An 18822-nucleotide genomic window follows, 5' to 3' on the forward strand; every position below is an offset into this window, starting at 1 on the left:
TGAGCACTGCTGGAGCTGTGGGTGTCCCTGTGCACTGCAGGGAGGCACCAGGAGGCCTTTGAGCTCCCTTCCAACTCACACCATCCTATGACGTGGATAAGCACGGAATACAACGTTGATATTATTCAGTATAGCATTCCAAACATTAATTTGGAACCATATCAGTGCACTACTTATATGGTGTCATGCAAATGAAGAGAATCCTTTGGTCTTCTAGGGACTGTTTGTTCAGTATAATTGCAGCTTTAAACAAATTCAGTGGTCAGAAAGCTATAAAACATTTGTAGGCAAAAGCATGCTTTTAATATTCATCTTCTTTAAGTGCTACCAAGTGACATCTAAGACAAACTGGGCAGATATGGGTGCCAGGCAAAACAGAGAGCAGGAAATCTTACTTGCTAATTGGTATTCTAGATGTAAATCTTAAATTAGTTTGAGATTTTAAAATGGATTTTTGAATGCCAGGCACATAAGAGACAAAATTGATATTAATATTAATAAGCTTCAAAAGATATGTAGTGAAATATTTGTATAATTTAATTTTCTCCGTAATCAAGTCAGAAAACTAGCAAGTGTGGGAGCAAGTGACCAAAGATTGCAGTCCAAGTAGTCCAGCAGCTCAGGCTGCTTGCACGGAGCTTTAGCACCTGAGTGTGAATAACTGGGATGCCACATGCTGAGGGAGTGGATCTGCTCTCTTGCACCTTGGTGCGTTCTTGGGGCTGGTGGGGGAGCAAGCAGGCAAGCCGAGGTTTTCTGCTACTCTGTGATGCTTCTTAATGGCTTAGGAAGTAATTAGAGCAGTTTACCCCAGGTGGAGGGGAATGGCTGATTTCCTTAGAAGCGTGCAGTCTCATGGTAGAGTATTTGTTTAAACAAACGAGAGCTCAGAAGTGGGGAAGAATGGTGTCTCCTGCAGACAGAAATGAAGTGAGGGCCATTACAGAAGGGGAAGAGGTAGGAGAAAGTGAAATATTAATGAAGATATAAAGCACTGCACCTACACTGAGAGCAGCGTGATGTTCTTGCTCATCTGTTCATGTTCAGCTAGCTGGAGCTTGAAATTTTAACGCCTGGGTTGGGGAGAGGGGTGAATTTCAGTGTCTCCTTGCAGTGCTGTGGTTGTGCACATCAACACCTGGTAGCTCTGTGGATGTGCACGTGGCAGCAAGATGCCATGCACGAGGGTGGGGGCTGCAACCAGAGCCTTGCAGCTCCCTTGGGTCCCCAGCCAACCCAGCAGTGCTGGCATGGCTTGCTTTGCCCTGAATTCTGCAGGGCTTTTCCAGTTACCTCACAGTCAGAAATGATAGCAGACTGCTACAGATTTATTTTTTTTTTGGTGGCAAATGGTGGTGAGATGGAATATATGATGTGCTGTGGGGTTCAGTAAATGGCCCAGATGTGGTGCTAGTGGTACTGCCAGACCAGAGGTACATTCAGCTCCACTTTCTGCACGTCCTCCTCTTCTCAGCAAGGAGTTTGCCTCCACCTACAGGAAGCAGAAAGCAAAAAAAAAAAAAAAAAAAAAAAAAAAAAAAAAAAAAAAAAAAAAAAAAAAAACAAAAAATCATGCTTCCTTCTGCTAAGCCCTTGTCTTTCAGAGGAGCTCAGTAATGCATCCCATCAGTCTTGAGTGCTGTGCAAAGCTCTCAGGTGTGGTACTGGAAGGTGCCATGGCGATCTGAAGACTTCTTGCCCATCAGACAGGTTTTAATTCCCCTTTTCTCATAACCCAAATCTCGAAAAGGAGAAGGTGTAAGAGCTGACAAGCTAGTAATTGAATTTTGGCTGGCGTTAGTGAGGCTTCCACTGGGGCTCGTGGCTGAAAGACAAAGCAGGTATTTCTGAGGAGAGCAATAATAATGCTGGAAGGTTTTAAAGACAGCAGCTTTGGGAAAGTGGAGTGTTAAGTGTTGTCCAGCTGGATTAGGCTGTAGGCAGACAGCACAGCAACTGTCTCAATCTTTGTCTCTGGGTGGGAAAAGAGGACTGGGGTCAATTATTCACAGCTGTTGTCCCAGACAGGTTGGGCAGGAAGTGGACAGGTTGAGAAATCCCTTTTCACATAGAACTGGCTGCAAAAGTGGGACATTTACTGCCCATCCTGGACCCAGTGCCAAGAAGTTGAAGTTGGACTCGTAGGACCATAAAGGTTGGAAAAGACCTCCAAGGGAATCCAATCCAACCACCCACCTACCATCAGTATTACCCACTGACCACATCCCTCAGTGCCACGTTACCATGCTTCTTGAACACCTCCAGGGGTGGTGACCCCACCACCCCACTGGGCACCCTGTGCCAGTGCCAGCAGAAGGTGATGCTGTCTGAGTGCTGCTGCATCCCAGCAGTGACCCCAGAAACCCCACACTCCTCATGCCTGCTCAACTCTTAGCAGTGCCTGTGAGGTTGCCTTGCTGTAGCAGCATCTCTGTTCCCTGCAGTCCCTCTGGCTCCCAGTGCTGCTGCTCAAGTGCTGCCCAGCCCCTCTGCTGCCTCTTGCAGCTGCCTGGGAGCTGTCTGTCATCATTCTTTGCTTCCATTCTTTGGAATGTGACAGCAAAAGCAGCCTGTGGCCAGCTTGGGCTTGTTTGGGGTTAAGTGCTGCTATTTTAGTCGTGTTCCATATTTACAGTTCTGTTTCCCTTTTCTCTGTATGAATAAGCAGAAGGGAAAGACACAAAGCATAGACAATTCCTCTATGACTTTTGTACAGAGAGTATGGGAATCTGTTGGTTCCTGTTTCGTTCCTGTCATTGCTGTCAGCAGGGCTCAGCTTTTACTGACTGCTACATTTGAGAGGTCACTGCTGTAGCAACTCAGGTTATTTCAGTGTGAATCTGGAGATGCATTTTCTCTCGTCAGCGATAACCAGCTTGAGACATCCCTGCAAGAAGGACTTGCCCTTGGAGGGCTTTGTGAGCTCAAGTGCCCAGCAACTTTCAAATCATAGAACAACAGAATGGCTCAGGTTGGAGGGGAGCTCAAAGCCCACCCAGTGCCACCCCTGGCCATGGGCAGGGCTGCCCCCCATCAGCTCAGGCTGCTCAGGACCCCATCCCACCTGGCCTTGAGTGCCTGCAGGGATGGGGCACCCACAGCTCCATGCAGGGGTATGGAGTGATGTCTGAGTGATGCCTGGCCGAAAGAAACTCCAGCCTCTGTTTTATATACAGAATACCTGACAGTAAAGCTGTGTGATGACCTTTATCTTTATGAGCTGTGAGAATTAAGGAGTTCTGTATTTTAGTTTAATTAAGCAATAAGGCATAACAGATGGTGCTTTTCTGGGTGATTATTGAATGTCTCTGGTTTGACTGAGAAGTGCAGTAACGCCGCACGCATGAGCGTATTGTCATTGGAGATATTTGAGCTGTTTGTGAACATGTGTCTGATCGAGCTGTCTGTCGTCAGCTGCGTTATCAACCAAGTCTCTGCACCTCTTCACTTTCTGCAGCATTTTATAAACCAGTGCTGCAGCTGCGTGCTGCCTGGAGGTGCTGCAAGTGTTTGGCAGAGGATCATTAGGGGAGGCTTTGCCTGAGTTGCTCTATATAGAGGAGTGCTCACAGCCCTGCTTCTGATCCGTTCTCGTTGTTGCTCGACAAGATATTGATTCCCTTTCTCCTCCAGCACTCAGAGGTCCCATCAGTTTGGGGCAGCTTTTTGCAACTGGAAGAGTGCTGTTAAAAAAAAAAATAATAATAATTGTGAACTTCAGGCAGAAATAGCAACGTTTTGTGGAATGAGGGCTGTTGCTCGTGTAGTGTGGTGGGACTTCATTTAACAGAGTTAACTCATAGAACTCAGAACTGGGACTTTAGAAGTTGCTGGAATTTTTTTTCTGGTTCCACTTAACCCAGGTGTTTGTTGGAGGAGTTCTTATTAAAAAAAAAAAAAATAGGATCAACAAATTGCCTTTAAATTCTTAAAACCGAATGGATTGAGGTGCATCTTCCTGTACAAATTGCAAACCTGATAAGAGCATTTTGTGATCAGTGCAGTGAGGAGAGGCTGGGAAGCTCAATGACCAGGAAATCCAAACCTGTAACATGGGTGTTTTGCAGCCAGCTTCTGTCCTTGAGGACTGGGAGCACCCAGAGCACCAAAGATGGTGTTACTGCAGCACTGGTATGTGTAAACTGGGCCAAGCATTAAAGATGCATTGCAGTATGATTTATGTGTAGGTACTCAGACTTGGGGAGCCAAGAAGAGCCGAATTCCTGGCAGGTTGATCTGCTGTTTATTTTTTCTAACTACAGGAGAGCTTTGCAAATGTTCTGTGATTGGTGTTCTGCACTCTTGCATCTTCCCTATTTACTCCAGAGGATGTTAAAAAGCAGCAGAAGCAAGGAAGAGCATGGAATTAATTGAGCAAAGCTCACCAATCTGTGGCTCTTAAAGGAGCACGCCAGACGGTTAACTTGAGTTGCAGTGACTCCTGTGGTGTGCAATAACTTGTGTAATAACTTCCCCCTTCTTTTTTTCTGCTGCCCCCTAACGCTGTCAGAGATGTGAATTGCTTGCAGCCTGGCACTGAGCTTGTGCTCGTGCAGTATTTTAGGTCGCTGACTAATATGCCTAGATTTTTCTCATTAATGGCTTATTTGCAACGATCAAAATGAAATAGATTCACTTACTGGCTGCGGAGTTGTTATAAAGATGATCTGTGCGAAGTTTTTAATACAGCTGTAGTTCCTTTAGAGAAAATCAACCATTCGTCTCAATCTGGTGCTCAGGAGGAGCATCCCTGAGCATCCGAAGTTCAAACTGCCAAGGTGCTCCGGTCCCATTCAAACCCCACAGCATTTGGCACGTAACCCAAGGCAGCTCGTTTGCACTGATGATGTTCCTGCAGAGCAGGAGTGTGCCAGGTTAATGGCAGCTCTGCCTGGCGTGGGCTCTCCCACAAGAAGTGCCCTCTGCAAAGCTGCCGTTTCGAGTGCGCTCTTTAGAAACCGTGCAACACAATTAAAGTAAATTCTTGGTTGCAGATTAGTTGGCTTTGTGCCATTTTCAGAGACAATGTCCCACTTAAATAGCTTGGATTGGGCTGAGAAGAATAATTGCCGCTATGAAATAATTTTGCAATTACCACTGTAATTAAGGGCAGTTTGTTAATGAAAGTGCTTGGTGAATAATGACTGCAGGGCACTCCATCTTGCAGCTCCATACCAGATGATTGGTTCATGTGGTGGAAATGGTTGGGGAATCAGTGACACAGCTGTCACAGTTGCAGGATGGATGTAAATACCCGCTGCTGCTCGTGATGAAGTGCAATCATTAGCCTTCTGCCCTATGGGAGCTGGTCAGACAAGGAAAAATCAACTTAAAGTATGATGGTGAACGCTACTGCTTATGGCTTTTAAAGCCTCTTTTTTTTTTTATCCCAACCGTGTTAATTTGAGATGCAGATGCCCTTAGCTAGTTGATTCATTGTTCAGTTGGGAACCTCTGAATCCATTTTTCAGGAACATGAGCTAACTTGGGTTATATTTTCAAAGCTTTACTTGTTTTTGAGCTTTCTTTTCCCACTTGTTTTCCTTTTTAGAACACAGTGAATTATCCCATTGCATAGGTTAAAAAAAGAAGTTAGAAACTGTTGACGTATTTGTACTTCAGTGCATGTATACACATCTGTTGGCTGTGAAATCTGACTGTTTGTAGGTAAGAACTCTTGACATTTTTGTGCGTGTTCTGCTATAAGAGTTAAAGCAAAGCAAGCATTTAAGGCACTGGAATGAGGCAGGCAGAGATGGATGCGTTGCCCATAGCCTGAGGATCACTAAGGGCTCACTGAAGCAAACACAGTAATGATGGCAATGCTGGTATTATTAGGCAAGCAATTTTTAGAAGCTTCCCATGTTTTCTGTATGACCCAGTACCTTACTTATTCCTCTTGCCTCCTTGTGATGCTCGCAAATAGATTTTGCAGTGTCAGGGGAAGGCTAGGATGGGAGTTGGGCTCATTTCTTCTAAAATGTGTGGCTTTCCCAAGAGCTGCAGGTACCCAACCACTCCTCTGGCATCTCAGTGCTAGAATTAGGCTAGCGGTGACAAAAACCGAATTCTTGGGGTGATGCTTCTTTTCAGGCAGCTGCTAAGAACTTCCCCCAGGAGGTCACAGCTGTTGCCTTCTGCTGGTGGAATCAAAGGGCAGCGAACCTGGGGGAGATGTGGGAATGGGGCGGATTGGAGATGTGCTGAAAAGCAAAACCTTCTTGAAGGCTCAGCTGAAAAGGAGACTGTTCAGTGGTAAGGGCTGAGGCACAAGTGGAAAACCAGCTGCGTGGTGCTATTTTGTGTTTAGCTACAACCCTGGAGAGAAAACACTGCTTTTTCTGATTCCTTTTGCTCTTCCATCATCCAGACAGGAGGAGGCTTCTACAGTCCTTCTGGAGAGAAAGAAGCTGGAGTTGTTGGCGTGTTTTAGAGATTGGAGAGATCGATGGGAGAACTACGTGGCCTCTGAATGTTAATATTTAAAGTCACTAAGCACTTAGAATTATTATCTTTTTTAATTTACTGACTCTGTTACCATACAGCAGTGTGTTTTGCTTTCGTTGGATCAGCAAACGCAGTGAAAATGCACAATTTACAGCACCTACTTCAACATGCGTGGCGTTGGAACCGCAGAGTTGTTCCTTCAGCACGAAATGCTCGTTCCATCAGCATGAAATACCCCGAGCTCTGGACATCCCATTTGTTCAGACAATTTCCAGCACCGTGCAGTGGGTGAGGAGGGCTCTGAGCCTGTCTGCTGTTCTTGGATCCTTCCTGGTTAGTGCTGTCTTGTGGCAGCAAGAAAGTAAATACGAGGAAGCAGCCTGTCTTCGTTTATGCCAGGCTTGTCAAAGGTTTTATAGATCCCCATAATGAAGATGGATCAGGTTCATTCTCATTGCCAGTTACTCTATCAAAATAGTACTAATTACTGGAGTTGCACATGTTACATGCTACCACATTCTTAAGTAGCTTAAAAGCACGTTTTGTACCACTTACAACAGATAAAATTAAAGCAACTTTTTCTGTTCTATTTTGGGAAAAGTAGTTAGTAAAGGAGAAAGAAATTGATTTTGGTGTCACAAAGGACATTTCTGACAGGAGCATACTTTGAAATGATTCAAGGCATCTGTTTCTGTTGCAGACACCCAATGCTGCTAAGAGCTGTACCTAAATTAAACTGTTTAACATGTCAGCTCTGGATGTGAATGCAATTTACATCCCGGTGGCACGGTTGGAATTTTTATCGTTTAATGAACTTTCTCACTCAATTTACGAACACAGCCTCTCCCACAGCAGCTGTTTTTGTAGCATGTGTGGAGCTCCAGACTCGTTCCCAAGGTAGAACAGCCCGGGCTTAACAGTGACCAAAGCCACTCTGGTCCTGGCCACCAAGCTGAGCCAAGATCCAAGCATGTTGGATCAATGAGCTGTCCTAAGAAGTCCTGCTTGGGGAGGGGAGTTCTTCCCGTGCCATCCATGGCTGTAGGATGGCAAAGTTTGGCCACACTGCACTGGTTGTGGTGCAAAACTCAATGTGGCCAAGTGATGGGTGCCTCCAAGAACAGGTCTGGCTCCTTCTGGTAAGGATCCTTTTCAATCACTGACGTGGGGAGAAAGCTTTCTGAAGGTGGTCTCTTCTGTCCTCAGTTTTGCATAAAGCCAATGGTTTCAAGGTGAGCATTAGCATGAGGGCCTTGTAGAGCTCTGCAATTAAAAGACCTTTTACTTTCCCCACTTCAGAGCAGATCTGATGGCTTATTGCTAAAGTCTTGGCTCGGAGCCTGGCTGACCTTGGATCTCTGCCTTTCAAGTATCAGCAGGGATTCTTGTGCGCCGTTGTGGCCTTTTATGCTGAGAACAAGCAGCCACTGTGGCTGTGGGCATTGCAAAAGAGCTCACGATAGTTGGTGGGGTTCACAGAAGGTGGCACACTTGATTTTTTTTTTTTTTTTTTTCCCTTTTAAATGCATCTCCCACTTGTCGCTTGTTATGCCAGTTGGGTTTTTGTGAAGGTTGGATACGTTTTCTATTTAGATACATATCTTGTGTTATTCCTTTTGAGTCTGTCCTTTTTGTAGAGTCCTCCGTGACCGCAGTAAGGAGGATGTGTAAAAGGGAGCATCCTGTGATATCTTGATAGGAAGTTGATGCCTGGACTCAGTCTTTTGCTGAGAACTGGAAACTTCTGATGAAAAATGCTGTGGGTAAACACAGTGTTATAATCTAGACTTTTGAAGCAGAACATTGTATTGAAAATCCCACCCCACGAGCTTAAGAGAGAGCATTAAAAGTGCCTGTGCTGTTTTTGACATGTTAGGAAGATTGCTTTAATGCAGTTTAGGAATTCCTTTACCTAAAGTAAATTTTTGCTCAACTTGAGTCATCCGCTTCAAGGAGAGAATAAATATTAGAGCGCTAACATAAGGAGCGTACTTAAGAGGTCATGGGTGACATGTCATTATCATTTGTATTAGTTTATATTGGCTGAAAGGATAAAAGGGGAAACAAGAATATTGACTTATGTAACTTAATATTGAATTAGCATCCCTTTGCGAAGGGCTGCTGGTTTAACTCCTGCCTGTAAATAGCTTCCATCCCAACACGGATTGGAAAGCTTCAGAACGTGGGAGCAGGGATGCGTTTGTTGGTTCTGGTGTTCTCAGGTAGTGCTCTGCCCGTTGGAATAGGTTTCTTTGCAAGCTGAGTAGGTCTGTTTTACAGCTGCCACATTCAGGCTTGTCCTCCCTGGAGCTGCAGCCCCTTATTCCTGCACTTAGAGCTGCGCTCCTGTTGCAGACACTTGCTTCAGTTCTGTACCCAGACCGGTCTGCACAGTGTGGAAGGGGACGAGTGCCAGTTAAAATAGCATGCGGCACGATTACTGTTATGCAGCATCTGTTATTGAAGGAAAAAACCAGGATGGCCAAATTCTGCTGCTGGTAAAGACATGAGGATTTCAGCCTGGAGAGGGGAGTGAGCTCACTAAAGTAGTGTTGCAGAGCTTTCTAAATCTTTTTCTTCTTTTAAATGCGTCTTTCATCTGTCTTCACCTGTGTCTGTGGGTGCGTAATTTGTGTCTGTAGAGTTGCTGAGTTTGAGGGGATCCTGGCGTCAACGTGTGCTATTCTAAATCTAAACTTCGTTAAGTATGTGTGGGTAAACAGCGCTGCTGAGAGAACGGCTCTGATTTCAGCAGGCGTTTCCTGGGGGATGGAGGGAGCTGGCAGATGACTGGAATGCACGTTTTCATTGTCCTCACTGCGAGCAATATGGAGGAAAGAGATAAAGCAAAAAACATACGTGGTTCTGGCTTAGAGCTGCTCAAGCAAGATGTTGTGGTGAAACTAAGATATACGATGCATGCAAGAAGAGTTTTGGAGACTGCAAATGCAGGAGATGATATCGCTGGAAATAGAGGGGGTTTTAAGTCTTTGGAATGAGTTTCTGATTGTTTTCTTTGTGTGTAATCATTGGTCCTTTAGTGGAGCAGCCTGATGCTGCCGTTGTTCTTTGACATTCCAGCTGCATTGCTGTCACTGCAGAGATCGATCACAGCTGCTGCCCTGCGTGCAGTATTGACAGACAACTTAAATGCTTCTCATTCTAAGAAGTGCGGCATGGATAATTAAGCAATGCACTCTACAAGTTGGTGATCAGCTTCTTGTGGAGGACCGGTAATGAATAAAAAGTGCGTTAACCAAATTAAACTTTTGATGCCTTCAGGTCTGCGAACGTTGAGCTGCCTGTATGAAATTCATTACCATTTATAGGAGTCGTGTTAATCAAAAGACTCCCGCAGACACCGTTCTGGGGTTTAGAAGTTAATCTTCATTCTGCGCTGTTCAGGATGGAGATGTGCATTGTCACTGCTGTCCTGGCTGACTGGGCCCATCGATGGAGCAGCTGTTGGAATAGACTGCATGGGGTGGTGGGGTCACCATCCCTGGGGGTGTTCCCTGGAGATGTGGCCCTGAGGGATGTGGGCTGTATTGCTGGTAGGTGAGTGAAAGACTAGATGACCTTAAAGGTCTCCTCCAGCCTCATTGATTCTAATGAAAGCTCCGTACGTGGTTGTGTATTGAGTGCAACCAAACAGATATCCCAACAGATTGTCTCGGGATCTGTAAGCTCTAACATATGCGTGCAGTGAAATTTGTATTTCTTAATGAGCGCTGCTCGAATGCATGGGCTCTGGTAAATGTCTGCCACGCATCCTGCTCTACGTATGGTGCTTTATTGGAACTGCCTTCTTCAGAGCTCAAAGCTTGAGTTCCTCAAGCCAGGCAGCTGCAGCACAGGAGGGCTTTCCATGGGTATAACTGCAGCGTGTGCTGTGTAACTACATGTGAACACGTGCTGATGGTGACCTTAGCTGTGCCTTGGAAGCTCTGCAGACTCCAGCCAAGCGGAGGCTGCGCTTGCAGCCCCGATGTAAAGCTGTCTTTCGACTCATGGAAACATACTGTAAAATCCATGTTTGCTCTCCTAACTTTTTATTTTTGCGTGTATGTGGAAAAACTGCCAGCTGCGAACTTGGACGGGAGCCATTTATTTGTAGCACAGTCAATCTTCCCTTCAAGAAAACCACCAGCGAATTAGCTTTTGCATAGTGTTTCAATCAAAGCATTTGATCCTTGTTTCTGTGAGATAATCCTAAGAACTTCTTATTTTGAGAATAGAAGACCATGATGGATTTAATTCATAAAGGGAAGCAGCCGTAAGGAATGTAAATGTAAGAGGCTGATAAGGTAGGATTTCCTAGTTGCTATGACAACCCCTGGGTCATGAGCCTGAGAAAATATAAAGTAAGTCCTGAAGCTGTGAAGATGATTATAAAATTTAACTGTCATTCTTCATTTAGAGTTGATGGCAAACATTATTTACTTAAGTTTATCTCCAGGCAGGCAAGGATCCTTTCTTCCTCTTTTAAATCCGAGGCTTGGATCACAAATGACTGTGTTGTGCATGTCTGACACGACGCAGCCAACCCGCTATTTGTGATTCTGAGCAGACAATTTGAAGGGAATATCCCTGTGGGTTGGGTCGGGATCCTATAGAAAGCGCCCTTTCATCCCTCCTAGCCGCGCTGCTGCGGCTCAGCGCGGGGTGATGCCGGCCGTGCAAGAAGTCATCAGCAACCTCTGCGCTCGCCACGTGGAGTGCTTTGCAGTTGTTCAGCATCCTCTCGTGCCCCGGCAGCACAAAGTTGTCATTTTCGGGGTGTTTCTTTTTTCTTTTTCTCCCCTCTTGCTGGCTCCTGGTTTAGAACCGCTCGGTGTTTACAGGGATCGTTTTGCAGTGCTGAAGGATGAAGGGGTGCTCGGAGTGGAAGAGAAGAAAGCGTAACGCGTTCCCGCGTGTGCTGCTGACATTCCCAGGATTAACTGCTGTGGGAGCTGTGCGTCATCTGGGTACGAGCAAACAGCTGCCTGATGCTGCTCTGCCCCAGATCCTCTGCTGCTGCATGCATACAGATTAGGTTTGTAAACGCTGGCCTGAAGTTCTCCTCTAGATGGGTAACTGTGGTCTGTGGCTGGGCCAGCAGAGCTGGGGGTTTTCTGCTGGCTGGAGGGCTGGATTGTCTTTAACTGAGACAGGAAAGGTTTAGGTTGGATATTGGGAGGAAGTTTTTCACCCAAAGGATGGTGAGGCACTGGAACAGGTTGCCCAAAGAGGCTGTGGATGCCCCATCCCTGCAGGCATTCAAGGCCAGGCTGGATGTGGCTCTGGGCAGCCTGGTCTGCTGGTTGGCGACCTGCACACAGCAGGGGGTTGGAACTGGGTGAGCATTGTGCTCCTTTTCAACCCAGGCCGTTCTGTGATTCTATGGCAGAAGTTCCTGCACTCACCTCCCTGTGCATAAAGCGAGTTGCCCTCCGTTCAACACTGACTCTCGTTTTGATGACTGCACCATCTTTGTCTTTTTTAAAAAACACAAAAAGGTCTTCCAATCAGTTCCAGCCCTCGTGTTGCAATGTCCGATCTGAATGTAAGGCACTAAAAATCATCTGGAAGCTGAGCTTGGATTTTTTTTTTGTTATTTTTTCCCTTCATTTGAAAGATTTTTCTATTGCTGCTCAGTCTTACTGAAGGTGATAAAAGTGCCCCATCCCTGCAGGCACTCAAGGCCAGGTGGGATGGGGCACTGGGCAGCCTGAGCTGGTGGGGTGCAGCCCTGCCCATGGCATGGCACTGGGAATGGGTGATCTTTAGGATTGCCTCTAACCTAAGCAATTCTGTGATCCAATGATTCCATGAAATAGCTGGATTAGAACATGAAGTAATTTCATTTGGAGGCTTTTTGTTGGTGGGTGAGGTTAACATGATGCTGTTTCTGTTAGGAAAGGCTTCCCCAGTTGTGCCTGCCATCCCACAGTGCTGGCGAACTAGAGAATTCTACTACAGGTCAAAGCTTAAAGCCATAACTAGAGAGAAGCATCTCTTGTAGAAATGAAATAGTGAATTATTACTGCACTAAGACAACCAGAATTCGTTACCTTTCCTAGGCTGGTAACTTTTGGAATGAACCCACCCCAATTGAAGCAACCCAGAGCATTGCTTGGAGGCCTGCTGGGCTCTGTGGCCACTGTTGTCAACTGGACGTGCCAAGGAGGAGGCAATGCATCGTGCTCAGCTGTGCTGTCCCAGAGCTGTGTGGCTCCATGGATGTGATAGGAAATCACAGGCAGGGATGCTCTGCAGAAGGGAATAGGCTTCTGAATGCTGTGTGTGTGTGTGCAGGAGCCCTTCTCAGAATGAGAGCTGACACTGTGCCCTGCGGGGTCATGGCTGAGCTGCGTGACTCAGCTTTATAGGACGCAGAGTTAGGATATCTCGTCAAGTAGGAATCCTTCAGATAACTGCTTTCCTGGTTTTGTAATGTGGGCATTTTGGCTGTTTCATAATTACGTTCTTACCATCTCCAACTGGAGGTATAGAATGGGGGGAAAAAAAAGTTCAGTTTTTCCACTGTTAAGGGATAATGTGGCATTCTGTGGATGGGAGATGCAGTCAGATCCTGACTCTTCCAGCCCTGCACTTTGTGCTGCACCATTTCTTCCAGAGGAAACCTGCAGAGAGGATCCCATCTGCAGACACCCACCTCCTGTGCTCCCAGCTCTCTGCATTGCTGGTTTTGGTGGCTCTAAGAGGTTAGCAAGCGCGAGGAGCTTTGACTTCTGCCATCTGCAGTGTGTTTCCCTTTCAGCTCAGCCTCTCCAGTGCTTGCAAAAGCTGGCACTGCAGCTTTCTGTTGCAAAACAGCCTTCATGCTCAGAGTATAGCAGCAGTTAGGAACTGGAGCAGCCTCCCTTGCAGCTCCTCCTTCAGGTGCTTGCATCTGTACTGCTCATCTCCCAGCAAAATCTCCGTGCTCTGTATGAGTGGAGGGGGTGGAGAAGATCACAAATAGTGGCCCTGTCCTGGCTGTGCTGCTGCTGTTTGCTGTGGTCCTAGGCTAGGGAACAGAGCTGGAGAGCAGTGAGGTACCAGATACTGAGCTGTTGTTGTCCTGGCTGTTGCTATCCTTGCTTCTAACATGTGCTCTGGGGGCTGAGGACTGTTTTACTGAGTGTCACAAAGGCTTCAAGTGATACCTAAATGTAGAATAACATCATCTGTTTCCATCCTTCCAACACGCTTGGGAAACAGAGGCCTCTGATGCAATTCCTGCCCGCTCTGAGCTCAGCCTTCCCATAGCAGCTAGCTCAGAATGGGGAGCTGTGGGTGCTCCATCCCTGCAGGCACTCAAGGCCAGGTGGGATGGGGCCCTGAGCTGGTGGGGGGCAGCCCTGCCCATGGCCGGGGGTGGCACTGGGTGGCTCTGAGCTCCCCTCCAACCTGAGCCATGCTGTGATATCATTCTGAGATTTCTGCTGTAACTTATTTTGAGAAAGCGTTGCTTGATACCAAAGTGATACTTTTCTCCTTAGGACAATTGAGATGTTTCCCAGTTCGTAGCCTAATTTAGAGCAGATAAAGTTATATTTGCACCCACCACTACAGTAGCTATTCTGAAATCGTGCTTTTCTATCGCAAAAGGAATTATAACCAAGCTAATGTTAGAGTGTTGGATCTTTATATTACCAAGTTGGATTCCTTTTGCACACTGCTTAGGACTTTTTTTCTCTTGCCTTTGCTAAAGCATTAGCAATTCCAGACAGAACTCTGTCTCGACCTTCATGGAAACATCAGCGTGTTTCATAGAATCATAGAATGGCCTGGGTTGAAAAGGACCACAGTGATCATCCAGTTCCAAGCCCTGCTATGTGCAGGGCTGCCAACCAGCAGCTCAGGCTGCCCAGAGCCACATCCAGCCTGGCCTTGAATGTTTCTGTGGTGTTGATTCCCCGCAGCCCCGGTCTGCTCCACGTGCTGACCTGGGAGCAGCCGTGTGCTCAGCTCCCAAGTGGAGAAGAGGATCGAAACGTCCGAGCACAAAGCAGCACTCCTATTTAGCGTCTCCTTAAGCACCGCGGCGTCTCTAAATCGATGCGAGCTTTAGTTCTGTGCCCCTATTATCCTTAGTTTAAGATGGAAAATACTTTTCTTTTGCAAGTGTGAGGACGAAAGCCTTTGGAGTTAATTATTTCTGGGAAGAGATGAGCCGTGAGCCAAGCCCTGCAGTTATCCCTCCGAAACACAGCCCTGGTGCTGTCAGTACATTGATACCGCCTGACCCGGCAGCATCCAGGTAACATCAGATTTCTGTATAAAATGGAGATTTTGAGCAAAATGCAGGAGACTGTTCATGTAAATCACATCCAGAAATAGCTGCTCTTACAAAGACTGACAGGTACATGCCATTCTCTTCAGCTGGCACATGCTGTCTGTGATATCGCTATGAGAGCTGGCAACAGCCTTGCAGTGGTGGGTGGTGAACAAAGAACGTTCTGAGAAATATTTTCCAGACAAAGTTAGAATTAAAAGCGCCGAGCTAATATAAAATAAATGAAGATAAAGATAAGGATGGAGGGAGTTGCTGCAAATACATAACTGAACCAAAATTGATACAGTGAGATGTTTCTTCTTCTTGTATTGAGTTTTCTGGTGCTGCTCTCTGCTTTTCGTGAGGCGTGAATTGCTTGTGAGCTGCTTTGGCTGCTTACTATTGATACAGCGGTGGCGATCAATAATTCATGAACGTACAGAACTGAATTTGCTCTTGAGATGAGGTCGCTTATTGACTCTGGGAAGAGATTCTTGCTGGTCCATCTCTGGTGAGCACAGTCCATGTGCTTACTCTCACCTTTGACCAGAGCCCATCTTTGACTCACCCCAACGGCTGGAGGTGGAGAGGAGACATTCATCTGCCAGATCTCTTTCAAGAACGAGCAAAATTGGATGCAAATGCCTGCTATTTCCCTCCCACAGCCACCCTACACACTGCCTTGAGCTTTAATCTCACCGCTCATAAACACTCAAATGGTGTTGGTCCTGATAGCTCTGTGGAGCCCACTCTTCCCTCTGCGAGGGTAATCGAGTGAAGGCTGCTACTCGTTTCCTGTTTTTGGTAATAAGGAGGAGTACAGAGTATTTTTAACCTATTTGTTGGCAGAACTGGAAGAGACTGAGCCCTGCACGCTCATGTCCCTTTGCACAGTCGATCTGTGGGAGGGGGGGACCAACTTCTTACAGGGTCTGACAGTGACAGGACAAGGGGGAATGGCTTTAAGTGACAAGAGGGAAGATGTGAGGGCGCCGAGGCGCTGGCACTGCTGCCAGCTGTGGGTGCCCCATCCCTGCAGGCACTCAAGGCCAGGTGGGATGGGGCCCTGGGCAGCCTGAGCTGTTGGGGGGCAGCCCTGCCCATGGCTGGGGGTTGGCACTGGGATTTGAGGTCCATTCTAAGCTAAGCCATTCTGTGAGTCTAGAATTCTAAAAGATGTGAGCTGAGGGACTCCTTTGTGCATTTATGTGGTAGAAGGGATCTGACTCAGCTCCCAGTAAGCCAGTTGACCTCGTGGCTCATAGTCAGATCCTGTTGTCACACTTGGCGGCAGTCGTCAGAAATCCGTAGTCCTACACAATCCTACTCATACGCCTCAGAAGCTGGCAAATCATCCTGGTATTACTCACATGATGACAGTACATTTCACAAAGAAGCGCGCATAACATTCAGAAGAGGCCTAGGATTGCTTAGACAACAGCGTGGCAGTCATTTTTCCCTTCAGTCTCCCTTGGTAGGTGTGGGAGGTTAGCAGCTGCAGCTTTACTCCTGCTGGGCTCCAGCCCAGTCCCAGCTAAGCTGCATGGAGAGGTTGGCCTGGGGAGCGTGGCCTTGCAGCATTGGGGTGGCTGGGATGCTATATGGTGCTATTAGGGCAGCACCAGGAGCTGCAGGGCAGGTGGAAGCGTGTGAGCATCTGTGGTCAAAGTGAAGTTGGACGGCGGTGGGTGTGTGGGTAGAATCCCATGGTGACATTTTAGATACCACTAACTAAAATAAGAGATAATTGCGAAACAGCAGTGGTAAATGTCATGTGTTCTGCTTCTGTTAAAGAGATGAAGTAGTGCAAACAAGCAGGCAAAGATCATGCGACCAAGTGAGGAGCGTTATGAGTAAGCACAGAAGCAGAAGATCAACCTACCCCTTTATTGCCAACGTTTTTAGCTGCCAAAACGTAACGTTTGTTAAATACACGGATTTCCAAGCAGGTCATGCCATTGGTGGGTATACTGTGCTGTGGGTGGTGATAACTCCTTTGCTCCCTCCAGATTAGAACTCCCACCTTAGCAGTGACTGTGTTTTGTGGGGGTGGTACTGGTTTGTGTTTTCTTGGTGTGTTTTAAGTACTGGGTTGGAAGAAGAGCAGCCTGAGGGGGCTGTAGGCATCCCTGATGGTTGCAGGGGAGTTGGACTACATGGTCTGCAAGGGTCCCTTCCTCAAACAGTTCTGTGAGGTGTGTTGTGGTCTCTCTTGAGCGCTCTGCAAATAGTTCTATCCCCCAGGCTGTGCAGTTCTTAGCTCTGCTTCCAAGTGTTTTTTCACCTTCACTCGGTTTCTTTGAAGATCTTAAAGAGCTGATAACTTCTGAGAGGAAAGGTCTTATTCTCACCTCAAGTTTGCCTGCTTTGGAATGTCTTTGTATATAGGCTGTGAGGGGCTCTGGGCATCCTGATTTGGTGGGTGGCAACCCTGCTTGGTTTGCACATGGCTGCATGGGCTCAAAGGGCATTAAATAACCCCTGCACCGTATGGTTTGTGGAAACTTTAAGGGCACTGTTGGAAGAGCATGTTAAGATGGTATCGAAACTGTGCTTAATTTATGGAAAAGAAGGGAGGTTAACACGAGACAGAAATCCGCTATTCTCTTTGTAAGTGAAAGGTCATGTTACTGAGCACTGCAGGGTGGATTTGTGAAAAATGAGCTCCTGTTTGCTAGGAATTAGAATGAGTATCTGATGGGCTTTTTTTTTTTCCACTCGTGACCTTTAAAGATGCTGCTCTTAGATTGATAAGCAGGCTGATGCTTTTAGCAACCCAATCCGAAATTTCTTCCTCGTAGAAAGGCTATCTCTCACACTCTGCAGGTATTACTTCTGCAAAACATTTCTATAAAGCCCTCCAGGGAAAGAGGTGTGATGAGTGCGTCTTATCTGACATACAAAAGGAAAATTCAGGTTTGCTTTAAATGGGTAAAAAGGCAAATTTCCTGTGTTCTAAATGAGAGGCTGTCAGGTCCCTCTGTCTTTGTGATGTTCTTTGGGTCCTGCCAGATCCGCAGCTCCTGTGAGCAGGGATGTTGGGATGGGACAGCTCGAGTGGCCAAAATAAAGCCAGGAGATGGACTGCAGGAAGAAGAATCCTGGGAACAGGTTGCCCAGAGAGGTGATGGATGCTTCATCTCTGCACACAGCCAAGGTCAGGCTGGACGGGGCTGTGAGCACTGCTGGAGCTGTGGGTATCCCTGTGCATTGCAGGGAGGCACCAGGCGACCTTTGAGGGTCTCTTCCAACTCAAACAATAATTGCAACAGCAGTAGAGAAGTTCTGTTTTCTCCAGGTGTGGTGCTGCGTCGGCAGGATGCACAGGGGCAGCTCCCCAACCCCGCCTGCCTCTCTTAATTAAATGGAGGGCTGCTGTTCCAGCTTGGCAGTCGCACTGAGAGGCTTTCACTATGTTTATTTTATGTTCCTAGAGTGCTTTTGGCAAGTGAAGTGATGCGACTGTAGGAACCCTTAGTATTTAAATCCCTGTAACAGGGCTCTCCTGTGCGGTGAGTTCTGCCAGTGCTGTCGGATGGGCAATCTCCTGCTGTCCTGGGCAATTAGGTGGGACTGGGATCCTTAAAGGGGGAAAATGTGCTCCTGAGCAGTGAATGCTTTTCTGGTGATGTCTCCTTCCATTGACCTTTCTCAGTCCTTTTCTTCCACTTCAAGCAGGAACTGAAGCTTTGGGTTCTAGCAGGACTGTGCTCTCAATCATGTTAGAGCAGTTAACAGGAGGAGTCCCACAGCAGCACAGTTCTGTTTGCATTTCCTGGGGAGGACAGTGATGCTCAAATAATTGTCCCACCTCACTTCTGAAACTTCTTTTCTGACCTGCTTCTGCATTTTACCAAATTTGCTGTTAGTTCCCTGCACGGTGCAGGGATCCCACAGTCCCAATTCCCTCTGCAAGGCGACTGATGCCCTCTGTTGAGCTGTCAGCAGCTGCTTTTTGGGTCATCTTCACTGATTCTGGCACAGAGCAGGAGGTGGTTGCGCTGTGCTGGCAAAGCTGTCACCATTTGGGTTTCCTCTGCCTTCTATTCCTAGGCTGTCAGCTTCTCAGCAATTAGTTCACCAATCCTCTTTTAATTTAAGATGCTCTC

At 46.9% G+C, this 18822-nt stretch overlaps 1 protein-coding gene across 4 annotated transcripts in view; it reads left to right on the forward strand.

The window, feature by feature from the left end:
* The window catches only part of CADM1 (cell adhesion molecule 1), a 158881-nt gene that overhangs the window by 67877 nt on the left and 72182 nt on the right, over window positions 1–18822 (forward strand). Inside the window, exon 1 of one of the 4 annotated variants that reach the window (XM_090123482.1) lies at window positions 16096–16674. The exons of the other annotated variants lie outside the window; for them this stretch is intronic. Coding sequence (XP_089979608.1) covers window positions 16563–16674 — 112 coding nt within the window. The 5' untranslated portion in view covers window positions 16096–16562. Of the gene's footprint in view, window positions 1–16095; window positions 16675–18822 lie in introns of those variants that run through there. 4 annotated transcript variants of the gene reach the window in all.

The sequence above is a fragment of the Phasianus colchicus genome, chromosome 23, assembly GCF_987193195.1.
Source record: "Phasianus colchicus chromosome 23, bPhaCol1.hap1.1, whole genome shotgun sequence".
Taxonomy (NCBI): Eukaryota; Metazoa; Chordata; class Aves; order Galliformes; family Phasianidae; genus Phasianus; species Phasianus colchicus.